The sequence below is a fragment of the Salmo salar genome, chromosome 11 (genome assembly GCF_965601325.2).
Source record: "Salmo salar chromosome 11, fSalSal1, whole genome shotgun sequence".
Classification (NCBI taxonomy): Eukaryota; Metazoa; Chordata; class Actinopteri; order Salmoniformes; family Salmonidae; genus Salmo; species Salmo salar.
The window spans coordinates 69,443,037-69,466,703 of NC_138301.1; the positions used below are offsets into that span (position 1 = coordinate 69,443,037).

Consider the following 23,667-nt stretch of genomic DNA (forward strand, 5'->3'; position numbering starts at 1 on the left):
ACAGGTCAGGGTTTTAGTAGTTATTGATATATTACAGGTCAGGGTTTTAGTAGTTATTGATATATTACAGGTTTTAGTAGTTATTGAGATACTACAGGTCAGGGTGTTAGTAGTTATTGAGATATTACAGGTCAGGGTTTTAGTAGTTATTGATATATTACAGGTAAGGGTTTTAGTAGTTATTGATATATTACAGGTTTTAGTAGTTATTGAGATACTACCGGTCAGTGTGTTAGTAGTTATTGAGATATTACAGGGTTTTAGTAGTTATTGAGATATTACAGGTCAGGGTTTTAGTAGTTATTGAGATATTACAGGGATTTAGTAGTTATTGAGATAGTACAGGGTTTTAGTAGTTATTGAGATATTACAGGGTTTTATTAGTTATTGAGATATTACAGGTCAGGGTTTTAGTAGTTATTGAGATATTGCAGGGGTTTAGTAGTTATTGAGATATTACAGGGTTTTAGTAGTTATTGATATATTACAGGTCAGGGTTTTAGTAGTTATTGAGATATTACAGGGTTTTAGTAGTTATTGAGATATTAAAGGGTTTTTGAACTTATTGATATATTACAGGTCAGGGTTTTAGTAGTTATTGAGATATTACAGGTCAGGGTTTTAGTAGTTATTGATATATTACAGGGTTTAAGTAGTTATTGAGATATTACAGGTCAGGGTTTTAGTAGTTATTGATATATTACAGGTCAGGGTTTTAGTAGTTATTCATATATTACAGGTTTTAGTAGTTATTGAGATACTACAGGTCAGGGTGTTAGTAGTTATTGAGATATTACAGGTCAGGGTTTTAGTAGTTATTGAGATATTACAGGGTTTTAGTAGTTATTGAGATATTACAAGGTTTTAGTAGTTATTGAGATATTACAATGTTTTATTAGTTATTGAGATATTACAGGGTTTTAGTAGTTATTGAGATATTACAGGGGTTTAGTAGTTATTGAGATAGTACAGGGTTTTAGTAGTTATTGAGATATTACAGGGTTTTATTAGTTATTGAGATATTACAGGTCAGGGTTTTAGTAGTTATTGAGATATTGCAGGGGTTTAGTAGTTATTGAGATATTACAGGGTTTTAGTAGTTATTGAGATATTACAGGGATTTAGTAGTTATTGAGATAGTACAGGGTTTTAGTAGTTATTGAGATATTACAGGGTTTTATTAGTTATTGAGATATTACAGGTCAGGGTTTTAGTAGTTATTGAGATATTGCAGGGGTTTAGTAGTTATTGAGATATTACAGGGTTTTAGTAGTTATTGATATATTACAGGTCAGGGTTTTAGTAGTTATTGAGATATTACAGGGGTTTAGTAGTTATTGAGATAGTACAGGGTTTTAGTAGTTATTGAGATATTGCAGGGGTTTAGTAGTTATTGAGATATTACAGGGTTTTAGTAGTTATTGATATATTACAGGTCAGGGTTTTAGTAGTTATTGAGATATTACAGGGTTTTAGTAGTTATTGAGATATTAAAGGGTTTTTGTACTTATTGATATATTACAGGTCAGGGTTTTAGTAGTTATTGAGATATTACAGGTCAGGGTTTTAGTAGTTATTGATATATTACAGGGTTTAAGTAGTTATTGAGATATTACAGGTCAGGGTTTTAGTAGTTATTGATATATTACAGGTCAGGGTTTTAGTAGTTATTGATATATTACAGGTTTTAGTAGTTATTGAGATACTACAGGTCAGGGTGTTAGTAGTTATTGAGATATTACAGGTCAGGGTTTTAGTAGTTATTGAGATATTACAGGGTTTTAGTAGTTATTGAGATATTACAAGGTTTTAGTAGTTATTGAGATATTACAATGTTTTATTAGTTATTGAGATATTACAGGGTTTTAGTAGTTATTGAGATATTACAGGGGTTTAGTAGGTATTGAGATAGTACAGGGTTTTAGTAGTTATTGAGATATTACAGGGTTTTATTAGTTATTGAGATATTACAGGTCAGGGTTTTAGTAGTTATTGAGATATTGCAGGGGTTTAGTAGTTATTGAGATATTACAGGGTTTTAGTAGTTATTGAGATATTACAGGGATTTAGTAGTTATTGAGATAGTACAGGGTTTTAGTAGTTATTGAGATATTACAGGGTTTTATTAGTTATTGAGATATTACAGGTCAGGGTTTTAGTAGTTATTGAGATATTGCAGGGGTTTAGTAGTTATTGAGATATTACAGGGTTTTAGTAGTTATTGATATATTACAGGTCAGGGTTTTAGTAGTTATTGAGATATTACAGGGTTTTAGTAGTTATTGAGATATTAAAGGGTTTTTGTACTTATTGATATATTACAGGTCAGGGTTTTAGTAGTTATTGAGATATTACAGGTCAGGGTTTTAGTAGTTATTGATATATTACAGGGTTTTAGTAGTTATTGAGATATTACAGGGTTTTAGTAGTTATTGAGATATTACAAGGTTTTAGTAGTTATTGAGATATTACAAGGTTTTAGTAGTTATTGAGATATTACAATGTTTTAGTAGTTATTTAGATATTACGGGGTTTTAGTAGTTGTTGAGATATTACGGGGTTTTAGTAGTTATTGAGATATTACAGGTCAGGGTTTTAGTAGTTATTGATATATTACAGGTCAGGGTTTTAGTAGTTATTGATATATTACAGGTTTTAGTAGTTATTGAGATACTACAGGTCAGGGTGTTAGTAGTTATTGAGATATTACAGGTCAGGGTTTTAGTAGTTATTGAGATATTACAGGGTTTTAGTAGTTATTGAGATATTACAAGGTTTTAGTAGTTATTGAGATATTACAATGTTTTATTAGTTATTGAGATATTACAGGGTTTTAGTAGTTATTGAGATATTACAGGGGTTTAGTAGTTATTGAAATATTACAGGGTTTTAGTAGTTATTGATATATTACAGGTCAGGGTTTTAGTAGTTATTGAGATATTACAAGGTTTTAGTAGTTATTGAGATATTAAAGGGTTTTAGTACTTATTGATATATTACAGGGTTTTAGTAGTTATTGAGATATTTCAGGGTTTTAGTAGTTATTGAGATATTACAGGTCAGGGTTTTAGTAGTTATTGATATATTACAGGTCAGGGTTTTAGTAGTTATTGATATATTACAGGTTTTAGTAGTTATTGAGATACTACAGGTCAGGGTGTTAGTAGTTATTGAGATATTACAGGTCAGGGTTTTAGTAGTTATTGATATATTACAGGTAAGGGTTTTAGTAGTTATTGATATATTACAGGTTTTAGTAGTTATTGAGATACTACCGGTCAGTGTGTTAGTAGTTATTGAGATATTACAGGGTTTTAGTAGTTATTGAGATATTACAGGTCAGGGTTTTAGTAGTTATTGATATATTACAGGGTTTTAGTAGTTATTGAGATATTACAAGGTTTTAGTAGTTATTGAGATATTACAGGTCAGGGTTTTAGTAGTTATTGATATATTACAGGTCAGGGTTTTAGTAGTTATTGATATATTACAGGTTTTAGTAGTTATTGAGATACTACAGGTCAGGGTGTTAGTAGTTATTGAGATATTACAGGTCAGGGTTTTAGTAGTTATTGAGATATTACAGGGTTTTAGTAGTTATTGAGATATTACAAGGTTTTAGTAGTTATTGAGATATTACAATGTTTTAGTAGTTATTGAGATATTACGGGGTTTTAGTAGTTATTGAGATATTACGGGGTTTTAGTAGTTATTGAGATATTACAGGGTTTTATTAGTTATTGAGATATTACAGGTCAGGGTTTTAATAGTTATTGAGATATTACAGGGTTTTAGTAGTTATTGAGATATTTCAGGGTTTTAGTAGTTATTGAGATATTACAGGGTTTCAGTAGTTATTGAGAAATTACAGGGTTTTAGTAGTTATTGAGATATTACAGGGTTTTAGTAGTTATTGAGATATTACAGGGATTTAGTAGTTATTGAGATATTACAGGGATTTAGTAGTTATTGAGATAGTACAGGGTTTTAGTAGTTATTGAGATATTACAGGGTTTTATTAGTTATTGAGATATTACAGGTCAGGGTTTTAGTAGTTATTGAGATATTGCAGGGGTTTAGTAGTTATTGAGATATTACAGGGTTTTAGTAGTTATTGATATATTACAGGTCAGGGTTTTAGTAGTTATTGAGATATTACAGGGTTTTAGTAGTTATTGAGATATTAAAGGGTTTTTGTACTTATTGATATATTACAGGTCAGGGTTTTAGTAGTTATTGAGATATTACAGGTCAGGGTTTTAGTAGTTATTGATATATTACAGGGTTTAAGTAGTTATTGAGATATTACAGGTCAGGGTTTTAGTAGTTATTGATATATTACAGGTCAGGGTTTTAGTAGTTATTGATATATTACAGGTTTTAGTAGTTATTGAGATACTACAGGTCAGGGTGTTAGTAGTTATTGAGATATTACAGGTCAGGGTTTTAGTAGTTATTGAGATATTACAGGGTTTTAGTAGTTATTGAGATATTACAAGGTTTTAGTAGTTATTGAGATATTACAATGTTTTATTAGTTATTGAGATATTACAGGGTTTTAGTAGTTATTGAGATATTACAGGGGTTTAGTAGTTATTGAAATATTATAGGTTTTTAGTAGTTATTGATATATTACAGGTCAGGGTTTTAGTAGTTATTGAGATATTACAAGGTTTTAGTAGTTATTGAGATATTAAAGGGTTTTAGTACTTATTGATATATTACAGGGTTTTAGTAGTTATTGATATATTACAGGGTTTTGGTTGTTATTGAGATATTACAGGGTTTTAGTAGTTATTGAGATATTACAGATCAGGGTGTTAGTAGTTATTGAGATATTACAGGGTTTTAGTAGTTATTGATATATTACAGGGTTTTATTAGTTATTGAGATATTACAGGTCAGGGTTTTAATAGTTATTGAGATATTACAGGGTTTTAGTAGTTATTGAGATATTTCAGGGTTTTAGTAGTTATTGAGATATTACAGGGTTTCAGTAGTTATTGAGATATTACAGGTCAGGGTTTTAGTAGTTATTGAGATATTACAGGGTTTTAGTAGTTATTGAGATATTACAGGTCAGGGTGTTAGTAGTTATTGAGATAGTACAGGGTTTTAGTAGTTATTGAGATATTACAGGGTTTTATTATTTATTGAGATATTAGAGGTCAGGGTTTTAGTAGTTATTGAGATATTGCAGGGGTTTAGTAGTTATTGAGATATTACAGGGTTTTAGTAGTTATTGATATATTACAGGTCAGGGTTTTAGGAGTATTTGAGATATTACAAGGTTTTAGTAGTTATTGAGATATAAAAGGGTTTTAGTACTTATTGATATATTACAGGTCAGGGTTTTAGTAGTTATTGAGATATTACAGGGTTTTAGTAGTTATTGAGATATTACAGGGTTTTAGTAGTTATTGATATATTACAGGTCAGGGTTTTAGTAGGTATTGAGATATTACACGTTTTAGTAGTTATTGACATATTACATGTCAGGGTTTTAGTAGTTATTGAGATATTACAGGTCAGGGTTTTAGTAGTTATTGAGATATTACAGGGTTTTAGTAGTTATTGAGATATTACACGTTTTAGTAGTTATTGAGATATTACACGTTTTAGTAGTTATTGAGATATTACAGGGTTTTAGTAGTTATTGAGATATTACAGGTTTTAGTAGTTATTGAGATATTACAGGTCAGGGTTTTAGTAGTTATTGATATATTACAGGGTTTTAGTAGTTATTGAGATATTACAGGGTTTTAGTAGTTATTGAGATATTACAGGTTTTAGTAGTTATTGAGATATCACAGGTTTTAGTAGTTATTGAGATATTACAGGGTTTTAGTGGTTATTGAGATATTACAGGTCAGGGTTTTAGTAGTTATTGATATATTACAGGGTTTTAGTAGTTATTGAGATATTACAGGTCAGGGTTTTAATAGTTATTGAGATATTACAGGGTTTTAGTAGTTATTGAGATATTTCAGGGTTTTAGTAGTTATTGAGATATTACAGGTCAGGGTTTCAGTAGTTATTGAGATATTACAGGTCAGGGTTTTAGTAGTTATTGAGATATTACAGGGTTTTAGTAGTTATTGAGATATTACAGGTCAGGGTGTTAGTAGTTATTGAGATAGTACAGGGTTTTAGTAGTTATTGAGATATTACAGGGTTTTAGTAGTTATTGAGATATTACAGGTCAGGGTGTTAGTAGTTATTGAGATAGTGCAGGGGTTTAGTAGTTATTGAGATATTACAGGGTTTTAGTAGTTATTGAGATATTACAGGTCAGGGTTTTAGGAGTTATTGAGATATTGCAGGGGTTTAGTAGTTATTGAGATATAACAGGGTTTTAGTACTTATTGATATATTACAGGTCAGGGTTTTAGTAGTTATTGAGATATTACAGGGTTTTAGTAGTTATTGAGATATTACAGGGTTTTAGTACTTATTGATATATTACAGGTCAGGGTTTTAGTAGGTATTGAGATATTACAGCGTTTTAGTAGTTATTGACATATTACATGTCAGGGTTTTAGTAGTTATTGAGATATTACAGGTCAGGGTTTTAGTAGTTATTGAGATATTACAGGGTTTTAGTAGTTATTGAGATATTACACGTTTTAGTAGTTATTGAGATATTACACGTTTTAGTAGTTATTGAGATATTACAGGGTTTTAGTAGTTATTGAGATATTACAGGTTTTAGTAGTTATTGAGATATTACAGGTCAGGGTTTTAGTAGTTATTGATATATTACAGGGTTTTAGTAGTTATTGAGATATTACAGGGTTTTAGTAGTTATTGAGATATTACAGGTTTTAGTAGTTATTGAGATATTACAGGTTTTAGTAGTTATTGAGATATTACAGGGTTTTAGTGGTTATTGAGATATTACAGGTCAGGGTTTTAGTAGTTATTGAGATATTACAGGTCAGTGTTTTAGTAGTTATTGAGATATTACAGGGTTTTAGTAGTTATTGAGATATTACAGGGTTTTAGTAGTTATTGAGATATTACAGGGTTTTAGTAGTTATTGATGATATTACAGGGTTTTAGTAGTTATTGAGATATTACAGTGTTTTAGTAGTTATTGAGATATTACAGGTCAGGGTTTTAGTAGTTATTGAGATATTACTGGTCAGGGTTTTAGTAGTTATTGAGATATTACAGGGTTTTAGTAGTTATTGAGATATTACAGGTTTTAGTAGTTATTGAGATATTACAGGTTTTAGTAGTTATTGAGATATTACAGGGTTTTAGTAGTTATTGAGATATTACATGGTTTTAGTAGTTATTGAGATATTACAGGACAGGGTTTTAGTAGTTATTGAGATATTACAGGTCAGGGTTTTAGTAGTTATTGAGATATTACAGGGATTTAGTAGTTATTGAGATATTACAGGGTTTTAGTAGTTATTGATATATTACAGGTCAGGGTGTTAGTAGTTATTGAGATATTACAGGGTTTTAGTAGTTATTGAGATATTACAGGTCAGGGTTTTAGTAGTTATTGAGATATTACAGGTCAGGGTTTTAGTAGTTATTGATATATTACAGGGTTTTAGTAGTTATTGAGATATTACAGGGTTTTAGTAGTTATTGATATATTACAGGTCAGGGTTTTAGTAGTTATTGAGATATTACAGGGTTTTAGTAGTTATTGAGATATTACAGGGTTTTAGTAGTTATTGAGATATTACAGGATCAGGGTTTTAGTAGTTATTGAGATATTACAGGTCAGGGTTTTAGTACGTTAGTTGATATATTACAGGGTTTAAGTAGTTATTGAGATATTACAGGTCAGGGTTTTAGTAGTTATTGATATATTACAGGTCAGGGTTTTAGTAGTTATTGATATATTACAGGTTTTAGTAGTTATTGAGATACTACAGGTCAGGGTGTTAGTAGTTATTGAGATATTACAGGGTTTTAGTAGTTATTGAGATATTCAGGTCAGGGTTTTAGTAGTTATTGAGATATTACAGGGTTTTAGTAGTTATTGAGATATTACAGGGTTTTAGTAGTTATTGAGATATTACAGGTCAGGGTTTTAGTAGTTATTGAGATATTACAGGGTTTTAGTAGTTATTGAGATATTACAGAGGTTTTAGTAGTTATTGAGATATTACAGGTCAGGGTTTTAGTAGTTATTGAGATATTACAGGGGTTTTAGTAGTTATTGAGATATTACAGGGTTTTAGTAGTTATTGAGATATTACAGGGTTTTAGTAGTTATTGAGATATTACACGGTTTTAGTAGTTATTGAGATATTACAGGGTTTTAGTAGTTATTGAGATATTACAGGGTTTTAGTAGTTATTGAGATATTACAGGGTTTCAGTAGTTATTGAGATATTACAGGTCAGGGTTTTAGTAGTTATTGATATATTACAGGGTTTTAGTAGTTATTGATATATTACAGGGTTTTAGTAGTTATTGAGATATTACAGGTCAGGGTTTTAGTAGTTATTGAGATATTCACAGGGTTTTAGTAGTTATTGAGATATTACAGGGCAGGGTTTTAGTAGTTATTGAGATATTACAGGGTTTTAGTAGTTATTGAGATATTACACGTCAGGGTGTTAGTAGTTATTGAGATAGTACACGGTTTTAGTAGTTATTGAGATATTACAGGGTTTTAGTAGTTATTGAGATATTACAGGGTTTTAGTACTTATTGAGATATTACAGGTCAGGGTTTTAGTAGTTATTGAGATATTACAGGGTTTTAGTAGTTATTGAGATATTACAGGGTTTTAGTACTTATTGAGATATTACAGGTCAGGGTTTAGTAGTTATTGAGATATTACAGGTCAGGGTTTAGTACTTATTGAGATATTACAGGGTTTAAGTGGTTATTGAGATATTACAGGTCAGGGTTTTAGTAGTTATTGATATATTACAGGTCAGGGTTTTAGTAGTTATTGATATATTACAGGGTTTTAGTAGTTATTGAGATATTACAGGGTTTTAGTAGTTATTGAGATATTACAGGTCAGGGTTTTAGTAGTTATTGAGATATTACAGGGTTTTAGTAGTTATTGAGATATTACAAGGGTTTTAGTAGTTATTGAGATATTACAATGTTTTAGTAGTTATTGAGATATTACAGGGGTTTTAGTAGTTATTGAGATATTACAGGGTTTTAGTAGTTATTGAGATATTACAGGGTTTTATTAGTTATTGAGATATTACAGGTCAGGGTTTTAGTAGTTATTGAGATATTACAGGGTTTTAGTAGTTATTGAGATATAACAGGGTTTTAGTACTTATTGATATATTACAGGTCAGGGTTTTAGGAGTTATTGAGATATTACAGGGTTTTAGTAGTTATTGAGATATAACAGGGTTTTAGTACTTATTGAGATATTACAGGTCAGGGTTTTAGTAGTTATTGAGATATTACAGGGTTTTAGTAGTTATTGAGATATTACAGGGTTTTAGTAGTTATTGAGATATTACAGGGTTTTAGTAGTTATTGATATATTACAGGTCAGGGTTTTAGTAGGTATTGAGATATTACACGTTTTAGTAGTTATTGACATATTACATGTCAGGGTTTTAGTAGTTATTGAGATATTACAGGTCAGGGTTTTAGTAGTTATTGAGATATTACAGGGTTTTAGTAGTTATTGAGATATTACACGTTTTAGTAGTTATTGAGATATTACACGTTTTAGTAGTTATTGAGATATTACAGGGTTTTAGTAGTTATTGAGATATTACAGGTTTTAGTAGTTATTGAGATATTACAGGTCAGGGTTTTAGTAGTTATTGATATATTACAGGGTTTTAGTAGTTATTGAGATATTACAGGGTTTTAGTAGTTATTGAGATATTACAGGTTTTAGTAGTTATTGAGATATTACAGGTTTTAGTAGTTATTGAGATATTACAGGGTTTTAGTGGTTATTGAGATATTACAGGTCAGGGTTTTAGTAGTTATTGAGATATTACAGGTCAGTGTTTTAGTAGTTATTGAGATATTACAGGGTTTTAGTAGTTATTGAGATATTACAGGGTTTTAGTAGTTATTGAGATATTACAGGGTTTTAGTAGTTATTGATGTATTACAGGTTTTAGTAGTTATTGAGATATTACATTGTTTTAGTAGTTATTGAGATATTACAGGTCAGGGTTTTAGTAGTTATTGAGATATTACTGGTCAGGGTTTTAGTAGTTATTGATATATTACAGGGTTTAAGTAGTTATTGAGATATTACAGGTCAGGGTTTTAGTAGTTATTGATATATTACTGGGTTTTAGTAGTTATTGAGATACTACAGGGTTTTCGTAGTTATTGAGATATTACATTGTTTTAGTAGTTATTGAGATATTACAGGTCAGGGTGTTAGTAGTTATTGAGATATTACAGGTCAGGGTTTTAGTAGTTATTGAGATATTACAGGGTTTTAGTAGTTATTGAGATATTACAGGTCAGGGTTTTAGTAGTTATTGATATATTACAGGGTTTTAGTAGTTATTGAGATATTACAGGGTTTTAGTAGTTATTGAGATATTACAGGTTTTAGTAGTTATTGAGATATTACAGGTTTTAGTAGTTATTGAGATATTACAGGGTTTTAGTGGTTATTGAGATATTACAGGTCAGGGTTTTAGTAGTTATTGAGATATTACAGGTCAGGGTTTTAGTAGTTATTGAGATATTACAGGGTTTTAGTAGTTATTGATGTATTACAGGGTTTTAGTAGTTATTGAGATATTACAGGTTTTTTAGTAGTTATTGATGTATTACAGGTTTTAGTAGTTATTGAGATATTACATTGTTTTAGTAGTTATTGAGATATTACAGGTCAGGGTTTTAGTAGTTATTGAGATATTACAGGTCAGGGTTTTAGTAGTTATTGATATATTACAGGGTTTAAGTAGTTATTGAGATATTACAGGTCAGGGTTTTAGTAGTTATTGATATATTACTGGGTTTTAGTTGTTATTGAGATATTACAGGGTTTTAGTAGTTATTGAGATATTACAGGGTTTTAGTAGTTATTGAGATATTACATTGTTTTAGTAGTTATTGAGATATTACAGGTCAGGGTTTTAGTAGTTATTGAGATATTACAGGTCAGGGTTTTAGTAGTTATTGATATATTACAGGGTTTAAGTAGTTATTGAGATATTACAGGTCAGGGTGTTAGTAGTTATTGAGATATTACAGGTCAGGGTTTTAGTAGTTATTGAGATATTACGGGGTTTTAGTAGTTATTGAGATATGACGGGGTTTTAGTAGTTATTGAGATATTACAGGGTTTTAGTAGTTATTGAGATATTACAGGGTTTTAGTAGTTATTGAGATATTACAGGGTTTTATTAGTTATTGAGATATTACAGGTCAGGGTTTTAGTAGTTATTGATATATTACAGGTCAGGGTTTTAGTAGTTATTGATATATTACAGGTTTTAGTAGTTATTGAGATACTACAGGTCAGGGTGTTAGTAGTTATTGAGATATTACAGGGTTTTAGTAGTTATTACTTGATGAGGTCTGGGTTTCCATCCAGTTTGCCTCGGTGTTCCAGCCCTCTGGTCCAGGCAAAGATACTGGCGATGGGTTTGGTGCTGGTGGGTCGGCCCTACAGGAGGAGAGAGGACAGTGTTAACAGAAGCCCTGTTTTTACCTGCATCCTTCATCCTGTCATGACTATCCTGTGAGGATCCGGCTGGATCAGATCAGCTTGGCAATGGATGACAGTAATCAGACCCTCTCACACACACAGGGGAGCTTCTGGGCGGTTGACACCTCTCGCCCAATTGTAAATTAAAGGAGAGGAGATCCAGAGAACATCCCTCACCAAATTCACACAGCAATGTTCTACACAGACTCTTTTCCCACTGAAACTTTAACAGAGAATGTGGAGAATGGTCAGAGGCGAGCTATAGAACTAATGTTATTTGGGTTGTTATTTTGTGATGTCTTAAAAAATACTGTAACTTGAAAAGTATATACACTTCATGTACCAAATCTCCATCCTTTACATTGTGAAAAATGATGAAAGTATTTATGTTAAGATATGAATGTGATTTTAGGAGCCATAAGAGATAAATTGTCTCCTATAAACTTTGCACAGTAAGTAGCCACACCCCGAGTGAGGTCAGAGAGTGTGTCAGCCTGACGGAACCATCCCTTTTGACCAGGAAGTACATAAATGGCTGATTAGCTGTCCTAAGTAAAGTATCTAGAAAAGTACATTTAAGTGGGACCATTCTACTACTCTTCAAACTGTCGTATTCTACTACTCTCATCACCCTTGCAAACCATCAACACGGCTGGCTAGCCTATCTTCAAATAAGCAGCTTCAAGAGCGAATGGAAAGTAGAATAAACTCTGTAGTTCTGTTCAGGACGACACGACACTGGGCAGAGAAGAGCAACAGTGGAAGAGACGGGTGAACGACCCCTCTTGGACAATCAAAGCCTTACGAGCGTGCCGCGGCTCAACAACCTTCCTATGAAGGACCTGGTTCCGACAGAGATCCATGGCAAACTAAGGAGTTTACACGGAAAAACATTCATGCTTTCTTACTCCAAATGGGCGGCGGTTCATGGCAAAGTTCTCTCTCTCTCGTCTCTCTCTCGCTCTCTCTCTCTCTCCTCTCTCTCTCTCTCTCTCTCTCTCTCTCTCTCTCTCTCTCTCTCTCTCTCTCTCTCTCTCTCTCTCTCTCCTCTCTCTCTCTCTCTCTCTCTCTCTCTCTCTCTCTCTCTCTCTCTCTCTCTCTCTCTCTCTCTCTCTCTCTCTCTCTCTCTCTCTCTCTCTCTCCTCTCTCTCTCTCTCTCTCTCTCTCTCTCTCTCTCTCTCTCTCTCTCTCTCTCTCTCTCTCTCTCTCTCCATCCATCCATCCATCCATCCCCTTTGTAACAAGCCGCCATATGTTGTGTCAGTCCGCTAGGGACCTGTTCCTAATGTATTAACCTCTATGGGCTAGGTGGGACGCTTGCGTCCCACCTACGTAACAGCCACTGGCAGCCTGTGGCGCAATTTTCAAAACGTTAAAAATCCTATTACTTCAATTTCTCAAACATATGACTATTTTACAGCTATTTAAAGACAAGACTCTCGTTAATCTAACCACACTGTCCGATTTCAAAAAGGCTTTACAACGAAAGCAAAACATTAGATTATGTCAGCAGAGTACCAAGCCAGAAATAATCAGACACCCATTTTTCAAGCCAGCATATAATGTCACCAAAACCCAGAAGACAGCTAAATGCAGCACTCACCTTTGATGATCTTCATCAGATGACAACCCTAGGACATTATGTTATACAATACATGCATGTTTTGTTCAATCAAGTTCATATTTATATCAAAAACCAGCTTTTTACATTAGCATGTGACGTTCAGAACTAGCATACCCCCCGCAAACTTCCGGGGAATTCGCTAACATTTTACTAAATTACTCACGATAAACGTTCACAAAAAGCATAACAATTATTTTAAGAATTATAGATACAGACCTCCTCTATGCACTCGATATGTCCGATTTTAAAATAGCTTTTTGGTGAAAGCACATTTTGCAATATTCTAAGTACATAGCCCAGGCATCACGGGCTCGCTATTTAGACACCCGGCAAGTTTAGCACTCACCATAATCATATTTACTATTATAAAAGTTTGATTACCTTTTGTTGTCTTTGTCAGAATGCACACCCAGGACTGCTACTTCAATAACAAATGTTGGTTTGGTCCAAAATAATCCATCGTTATATCCGAATAGCGGCGTTTTGTTCGTGCGTTCAAGACACTATCCGAAATAGTAAAGAAGTGTCGCGCGCAATTCGTGACAATAAAATTCTAAATATTCCATTACCGTACTTCGAAGCATGTCAACCGCTGTTTAAAATCAATTTTTACGACATTTTTCTCGTAGAAAAGCGATAATATTCCGACAGGGAATCTCCTTTTCGGCAAACAGAGGAAAAAATCCCAAAGGCGGGGGCGGTCGGGGTCACGCGCCTAAGCCCAGTGTCCCTTGATCGGCCACTTGAGAAAGGCGATAATGTGTTTCAGCCTGGGGCTGGAATGACGACATTCTGTTTTTTCCCGGGCTCTGAGCGCCTATGGACGACGTAGGAAGTGTCACGTTAGAGCAGAGATCCTTAGTAAATGATAGAGATGGAAAAGAAGTTCAAGAAATGGTCAGACAGGCCACTTCCTGTAAAGGAATCTCTCAGGTTTTGACCTGCCATTTGAGTTCTGTTATACTCACAGACACCATTCAAACAGTTTTAGAAAATGTAGGGTGTTTTCTATCCATATGTAATACGTATATGCATATTCTAGTTACTGGGTAGGAGTGGTAACCAGATTAAATCGGGTATGTTTTTTATCCAGCCGTGTCAATACTGCCCCCTATCCTAAACAGGTTAACTTTAACCATACCACGTGGTTAAACTTTTAGACTATCGATACCGACAGAATAATAACAAGTCATTGATATTAATTAATAGTCTGCAGCTAAAAATTCTATAATTGAACGCGAAGACCGACGAAACATCCATTCTATAACGACATTAATGAATGTCGCTTTGAAAGATCCATTCTAACCGAGAGAGAGAGAGAACGCGGACAAAAACTCTCCAACAGGAAATAAACTCTCCAACAAGGATCCCGACACACACTGAGCGTAAATATATATTGATTGCAATTGTTCCCGAATGAGTGAGCGTTCATGTGCAAAGGTTTAGCATATCAATTGTTAATATTAATGAACTCTCTCAATCGCACTCAACACTGCCCTTTCCCACCTGGACAAAAGGAACACCTATGTGAAAACACTGTTCATTGACTAAAGCTCAACGTTCAACACCATAGCGCCCACAAAGCTCATCAATAAGCTAAGGACCCTGGGACTAAACACCCCCCTCTGCAACTGGATCCTGGACTTCCTGATGGGCCGCCCCCAGGTGGTAAGGGTAGGCAACAACACATCTGCCACATTGATCCTCAACACAGGGGCCCCTCAGGGTTGCGTGCTTAGTCCCCTCCTTAGTCCCCTGTTCACCCACGACTGCGTGGCAAGCACGACTCCAACACCATCATTAAGTTTGCTGATGACACAACGGTGGCCTGATCACCGACAACAATGAGACAGTCTATAGGGAGGAGGTCAGAGACCTGGCTGTGTGATGCCAAGACAAAAACCTCTCCCTCAACGTGATCAAGACAAAGGAGATGATCGTGGACTACAGGAAAAAGACGACCAAGCACGCCCCCATTCACATCAACGGGGCTGTAGTGGAGCAGGTCGAGACTTTCAAGGTCCTTGTTGTCCACTTCACCAACAAACTATCATGGTCCAAACACACCAAGAAAGTCCTGAAGAGGGCATGACAACGCCTTTTCCCCCTCAGGAGACAAAGATTTGGCATGGGTCCCAAGATCTTCAAAAGTTCAGCTGCACCATCCTGACCAGTTGCATCACTACCTGGTATGGCAACTGCTCGGCATCCGACCATAAGGTGCTACAGAGGGTAGTGCGTCCGGCCCAGTACATCACTGGGGTCATGCTTCGTGCTATCCAGGACCTCCATATTAGGCAGTGTCAGAGGAAGGCCCCAAAATGTGTCAAAGACTAAAGTAACCCAAGTCATAGACTGTTCTCTCTGCTACCGCACTGTCATGGTCCACCTGTCACCAGAGGGCGTTAGAGACCGTCCTAGAGACATTAACGACACGGTGTGTCCAATTTACTCATTATGATTTCCCTGTTGAAAGTAGTGTGTTTTCTGTTGTCCTTTACAGAAGCTTGAATTGTTTACCGTGTACGTTTGTTTCCTGAGTGAGTTTTCGAGACTTGTTGTTTTTTCAAGTATACAGTGATCCTGTGGCTACCGTTTCTCAGTAAAGTATTATGTTTATCCTGAACCACTGATTCCTCATCTGGTCTCTTCTCTGCACCTGTCTCCAACCTTTTCACATCACAGCAAGCTTCTGCCAAAACATGGACCCAGCAGAGATCACCCAGATCAAGAATGTTGTTACCCACCAAGGAGTACTGCTGGGGAGGCAGCAAGAACAACTCTCCCACCCAGGAGGATGCAAGGGGTTCCTCACTCAGTGTTCTCTGGTGTTCGAGCTAAAGTCCTCCTCATTCCACACCGATCGGGCCATGATCGCTTACATCATCTCTCTACTCTCGGGCAAGGCCCTGGCATGGGCAACGGTGGTGTGGGAACAGCAGCCTGTCATGTCTACTCCCGCTCCCCCTCTCCAGTGCTCGACGTCACCAGTTTATTCATTATTATGCACACCTGCCACCATCGTTACGCTCACCTGCGCCTCATGACTCACCTGGACTCCATCACCTTCCTGATTACCTCCCCTATATCTGTCACTCCCTTTGGTTCTTTCACCAGGCGTTATTGTTTCTGTTCCTGTGTTTATGTCTGTACGCTACTCGTGTTTCTTGTTTTGTTCCATGTTCCGTTATTTATTAAATTCACTCCCTGTACTTGCTTCCCGATTATTAGCATACACGTTACACAGCCACCACCCTGCAGCTCCATATTGGCCTTCATTGCCGAGCTGCAACGAGTCTTCAACCACCCATTCAGCAGACAAGAAGCAGCCAGCCGACTGTTCAACATCCACAAAAGGGCCAGAACAGTGGCTGACTTCGGCATTGAGTTCCACACCCTCGCTGCCAAGAGCGGGTGGAATGCGGAGGCCCAGGTCATCGCTTTCCACCAGCGTTTGTCTAACTCCATCAAGGATGAACTGGCCTCTCGGGAACTGGAAGAGGACCTTGAGTCCCTGATAATGCTTGCAATCAGAATCAACAACCGCCTCCGAGAACACGTGAAACAGCGCCTTTTTGACACCACCCCATTATCCCGGTTTCTTGAGCACCGCAAGCCCCCCGAACCCAGCAATGAGGAGCCCATACAGCTGGGACGCACATGTCTGAGCCCACAGGTGCGTAACAGGTGCATGTGCGAAGGCTTCTGCCTCTACTGCGGAGGTGTCGGCCATCTTTGTGCTACATGCCCAGAGCTGACGGGAAATGCCAGGGCTCGCCAGGACAAGGGGAGACCCTGACGAGCTGTGTAGTTACCTCCCGGCTACCCAGTCACCGTCTGTCACTATCTGCAACCCTCCACTGGGATAACCGTCAGCATTAGATCATTTCATTGATCAGGACTTTCCCACTGAATTACAAATCCCCTGCGTGAAGTGTCCCATCCTTCCTGCAGATTCAAGCCCTCGATGGACAGCCCATTGGCTCCAGTCGGGTGGAACCCCCTTATCCTAGGGTATCCCTGGCTACCCCCACCAAGAGCCTCGCTGTGTCTTTCTGCAGCCATTGAAGACCAAGACTTCTCCACTCTCCTTCCCGAATACTTCGACCTCCGAGAGGCCTTCAGTAAGAGGCAAGCCGCCACCCTTCCCCCCCATCGTCCATACGACTGTGCCGTAGAACTCCTACCCAGCTCCACACCTCCCCGGTGCCGGCTGTACCCCTACCCCTGATGTCCGCCGCCTTGGAGTTGGCCCAAGGTGCCCAATACTTCACCAAACTGGACCTCCGCAATGTTTACAATCTGGTGAGAATCAGGGAGGGAGATGAGTGGAAAACTGCCTTTTGACACCCCTAGTGGTCACTATGAGTATTTAGTCATGCCCTTCGGATTATCGAACTCACCGGCAGTCTTTCAAGCATTGGTCAATGACACTCTTAGGGATATGTTGAATCGGTTCATCTTTGTTTACCTCGTCGACATCCTGATCTTCTCCAAAACCCTTCTGGAACACATACTGCACGTCCACCAAGTCCCGAGATACCTCCTGCAGAGCCAACTATATGTCAAGATGGGTTATGTGGAACTCACACTTCTCTAAGTTTCCTTCCTGGGTCACATTATCTCTACCACAGGCATCCAAATTTTACACCGTAAAGGTTGAGGCGGTCGCCGACTGGCCCTGTCCCACCTCACTCAAGCAGGTCCAGCGGTCCCTTGGGTTTGCAAATTGTTACAGGTGTTTTATACACAACTTTGGTGCGGTGGCAGCACCTCTCACGGTCCTAACCCGCAAGTCCCAGATCCGTTTTTACTGGACTCCCGAGGCTGACATGGCATTAATGGAGCTCAAGTGATGTTTCACCTCTGGACCCATCCTCTTTCATCCTGATCCTACTCGTCCCTTTGCGGTAGAGGTGGACGCCTCAGACACCAGAGCAGGGGCGGTCCTTTCATGGAAGCATCATTACAAACGTTTGAGAGGGTTGTTGTTAATCAGGCTGATGTTTTAAAGTTATTCAGGGGATGTAACGCACACAAAAGCACAGGCCCAGAAAAAATAAGTGGACATGTGTTAAAGAACTGTGCTGAACAATTGTGTTTTTACAGACATTTTCCTATATCTGGGTGTCCTCTTGGACAATAAGCTTCAGTGGAGAAAATGTACAGACCTGATCTACAAAAAGAGTCAACAGAGACTGTACTTTCTCAAAAAGCTGGGATATTTTAATGTTAATTGTACTATACTGACTCGGTTTTAAAAATCTTTCATTGAGAGTATTTAAACGTTTTGTATTGTTTGTTGGTTTGGCAATGCCACTGTCAGCCAGAGAAATATGCTGAGAAGGATTATCACCACAGCAAGCAAGGTACTGGGAGTCAAACAGACAGGCCTGGATGAGATCTTTAAGGTCAGGGCCCTCCACAAGGATCATAAAATCAATTTAGACCCAAGCCACCCCCTGTACTCGGACTTTGAACTACTCCCCTCTGGGCGCAGGTATAGGGCACCCCTCGGCAGGAAAAACAGAAGTAGACCATCATTTGTGCTAGGTGTGATATCCCTCCAAAATAGCTCGGGCTAATGTTTCTATCGACCCAGTAAGGCCAGCAGGCTAGTCTCTTTTTATTGGTATGTAACTGTTATAAAAGTTGTATTGTCAATTTGTTTTGTATTTAACCTGTTAGGGCTAGGGGGCAGCATTTGCACGTCTGGATAAAAAAAATGTACCCGATTTAATCTGGTTACTAATCCTACCCAGTAACTAGAATATGCATATACTTATTATATATGGATAGAAAACACTCTAAAGTTTCTAAAACTGTTTGAATGGTGTCTGTGAGTATAACAGAACTCATTTGGCAGGCAAAACCCTGAGACATTTTCTGACAGGAAGTGGATACCTGATGTGTTGTATTGACTTTAAACCTATCCCATTGAAAAACACAGGGGCTGAGGAATATTTTGGCACTTCCTATTGCTTCCACTAGATGTCACCAGCCTTTACAAAGTGTTTTGAGTCTTCTGGAGGGAGATCTGACCGAACAAGAGCCATGGAACGATGATGTCCCATTAGACACCTGGCGCGCGAGTTCATGTTGGGTACCCTCGTTCCAATACGTTATAAAAGAGTATGCATTCGTCCACCTTGAATATTATTCATGTTCTGGTTAAAAAGGGCCCTAATGATTTATGCTATACAACGTTTGACATGTTTGAACGAACGTAAATATATTTTTTCCCCTCGTTCATGACGAGAAGTCCGGCTGGCTTAGATCATGTGCTAACAAGACGGAGATTTTTGGACATAAATGATGAGCTTTTTTGAACAAAACTACATTCGTTATGGACCTGTGATACCTGGAAGTGACATCTGATGAAGAGAATCAAAGGTAATGGATTATTTACATAGTATTTTCGATTTTAGATCTCCCCAACATGACGTCTAGTCTGTATCGCAACGCGTATTTTTCTGGGCGCAGTGCTCAGATTATTGCAAAGTGTGATTTCCCAGTAAGGTTATTTTTAAATCTGGCAAGTTGATTGCGTTCAAGAGATGTAAATCTATAATTCTTTAAATGACAATATAATATTTTACCAATTTTTTCTAATTTTAATTATTTAATTTGTGACGCTGACTTGACTGCCGGTTATTGGAGGGAAACGATTTCCTCAACATCAATGCCATAGTAAAACGCTGTTTTTGGATATAAATATGAACTTGATAGAACTAAAAATGCATGCATTGTCTAACATAATGTCCTAGGAGTGTCATCTGATGGAGATTGTAAAAGGTTAGTGCATCATTTTAGCTGGTTTTATGGTTTTGGTGACCCTGTCTTTGAATTGACAAAACATTACACACAACTCTTGTAAATGTACTGTCCTAACATACTCTAAATTTATGCTTTCGCCGTAAAACCTTTTTGAAATCGTAAAACGTGGTTAGATTAAGGAGATGTTTATCTTTCAAAGGGTGTAAAATAGTTGTATGTTTGAAAAATTTGAATTTTGACATTTATTTGGATTCAAATTTGCCGCTCTTGAAATGCACCTGCTGTTGATGGAGTGCACCACGGGTGGCACGCTAGCGTCCCACCTAGCCCATAGAGGTTATCCGGTGTCCTGTGTGAATTTAAGTATGCTCTCGCTAATTCTCTCTTTCTCTCTTTCTTTCTTTCTTTCTCTCTCTCGGAGGACCTGAGCCCTTGGACCATGCCTCAGGACTATCTGGCATGATGACTCCTTATTGTCCCCAGTCCACCTGGCTGTGCTGCTGCTCCAGTTTCAACTGTTCTGCCTGCGGCTATGGAATCCTGACCTGTTCACTGTGATTACTATTATTTGACCATGCTGGTCATTTCTGAACATTTGAACATCTTGGCCATGTTCTGTTATAATCTCCACCCGGCACAGCCAGAAGAGGACTGGCCACCCCTCATAGCCTGGTCCCTCTCTAGGTTGCTTCCTAGGTTTTGGCCTTTCTATGGAGTTTTTCCTAGCCACTGTGCTTCTACACCTGCATTGCTTGCTGTTTGGGGTTTTAGGCTGGGTTTCTGTACAGCACTTTGATATATCAGCTGATTTAAGAAGGGCTATATTAATACATTTGATTTGAATTGTTTACCGTGTACGTTTGTTTCCTGAGTGAGTTTTCGAGACTTAGTGTTTGTTGTTTTGTCAAGTATACTGTGATTCTGCAGCTACTGTTTCTCAGTAAAGTATTATGTTTATCCTGAACCACTGATTCCTCATCTGGTCTCTTCTCTACACCTGGGTCCAACCTTTTCACATCACACGCACGGCAAGCGGTACAGGAGCGCCAAGGCTATGTCCAAAAGGCTCCTTAACAGATTCTACCCCCAAGCCATAAGACTGCTGAACAATTAATCAAATGGCCACCAGGACTATTTGCATTGACACCCTCCTTCTTTGTTTTTACATTGCTGCTACTTGCTGTTTATTATCTATGCATAGTCACTTCACCCCTACCTACCGTAATTTCCGGACTATTAAGCGCACCTGAATATGTTCAAAATCTATTATTTTGAACATAAATAAGCCGCACATGTCTATAAGCCACAGGTGCCTACCGGTACATTGAAACAAATTAACTTTACACAGGCTTTAACGAAACATGGCTTGTAACAAAAATAAATAGGCTTTAACGAAACACGACTTGTAACAAAAAAATTTAAATTAGCAGTAAACAGTAGCCTACCAAGAAAGTCCAGACCAAGCTCCCGTGCAGCAGCTCTATTTCCTTTTCCAACAGCCAGATAAATCGCCTTCAACTTGAAAGCTGCATCATATGCATTTCTCTGTGTCTTTGCCATGATGAGGGTGACAAAATGACTACCGTAATCAGAATGATGGGAAGTTTGAGCGCGCTCGATTTAATCTAAACAGTAAACAAAAAAGTTGTTTGACCTTAACCCATTCGGCAATTTCATTGGTCTAATGAAAGCTTCATGCCGCCAAAAAACTGAGCACGTCACAAAATGTGTTTTAAAAAAAAAAAAAAATTGAAAGCGGGAAAAATCCATATATTAGCCGCGTCATTGTTTAAGCCGCGAGGTTCAAAGCGTGGGAAAAAAGTAGCGGCTTATAGTCCGGAAATTACGGTACATGTACAAATTAACTTGACTAACCTGTACCCCTGCACATTGACTCAGTACCAGTACACCCTGTATATAACCTCATTATTGTTATTTTATTGTGTTTTTATTTATATAGTTTGTTACTTTAGTTTACTTAGTAAATATTTTCTTAACTGCATTGTTGGTTAAAAGGGCTTGTAAGTAAGCATTTCACGGTAAGGTCTACACCTGTCGTATTCGGCGCATGTGACTAATACAATTTATTTTATGATTTTGATTGAAATTTAAAGGCAATGTTCCCTCGTTAGCGGAGACTGCATTCACGGTAAACGCTGCAGATGGCGTCTCAATAGGAAATGACCTTTACATTTCCAGTGCTCTATCAGGCGATACAGATTGAATAGAGTTGTATATCAAGTTAGGTATAATATGGTGAATAGACTATATCTAGGTATAATATGGTGAATAGACTATATCTAGGTATAATATGGTGAATAGACTATATCTCGTTAGGTATAATATGGTGAATAGACTATATCTAGTTAGGTATAAATATGGTGAATAGACTATATCTAGGTATAATATGGTGAATAGACTATATCTAGGTATAATATGGTGAATAGACTATATCTAGGTATAAATATGGTGAATAGACTATATCTAGGTATAAATATGGTGAATAGACTATATCTAGTTAGGTATAATATGGTGAATAGACTATATCTAGTTATAAATATGGTGAATAGACTATATCTAGTTATAAATATGGTGAATAGACTATATCTAGTTATAAATATGGTGAATAGACTATATCTAGGTATAATATGGTGAATAGACTATATCTAGTTAGGTATAATACGGTGAATAGACTATATCTAGTTAGGTATAAATATGGTGAATAGACTATATCTAGTTAGTTATAAATATGGTGAATAGACTATATCTAGGTATAATATGGTGAATAGACTATATCTAGTTATAAATGTGGTGAATAGACTATATCTAGTTAGTTATAAATGTGGTGAATAGACTATATCTAGTTATAAATATGGTGAATAGACTATATCTAGTTATAAATATGGTGAATAGACTATATATAGTTAGTTATAAATATGGTGAATAGACTATATCTAGTTATAAATATGGTGAATAGACTATATCTAGGTATAAATATGGTGAATAGACTATATCTAGGTATAAATATGGTGAATCGACTATATCTAGTTATAAATATGGTGAATAGACTATATCTAGTTATACATATTGTGAATAGACTATATCTAGTTATAAATATGGTGAATAGACTATATCTAGTTAGTTATAAATATGGTGAATAGACTATATCTAGTTAGTTATAAATATGGTGAATGGACTATATCTAGATATAAATATGGTGAATAGACTATATCTAGGTATAAATATGGTGAATAGACTATATCTAGATATAAATATGGTGAATAGACTATATCTAGATATAAATATGGTGAATAGACTATATCTAGATATAAATATGGTGAATAGACTATCTAGGTATAAATATGGTGAATAGACTATATCTAGTTATAAATATGGTGAATAGACTATATCTAGTTAGTTATACATATTGTGAATAGACTATATCTAGTTATAAATATGGTGAATAGACTATATCTAGTTAGTTATAAATATGGTGAATAGACTATATCTAGTTAGTTATAAATATGGTGAATAGACTATATCTAGATATAAATATGGTGAATAGACTATATCTAGGTATAATATGGTGAATAGACTATATCTAGTTATAAATATGGTGAATAGA

General features: G+C 36.2%; 1 protein-coding gene across 1 annotated transcript in view; it reads right to left on the minus strand.

The window, feature by feature from the left end:
• LOC123725101 (isocitrate dehydrogenase [NADP], mitochondrial-like) overlaps nucleotides 1-11,650 on the minus strand; it is a 346,249-nt gene extending 334,599 nt beyond the window's left edge. Inside the window, exons 1-2 of the mRNA XM_045688877.2 lie at nucleotides 11,645-11,650; nucleotides 11,502-11,599 (exon numbers count right to left, since the gene is read on the minus strand). Of these exons, the coding sequence (XP_045544833.1) occupies nucleotides 11,502-11,599; nucleotides 11,645-11,650 (104 nt within the window). The remainder of the gene's footprint in view (nucleotides 1-11,501; nucleotides 11,600-11,644) is intronic.
• Between the last annotated feature and the right edge of the window lie 12,017 nt (nucleotides 11,651-23,667).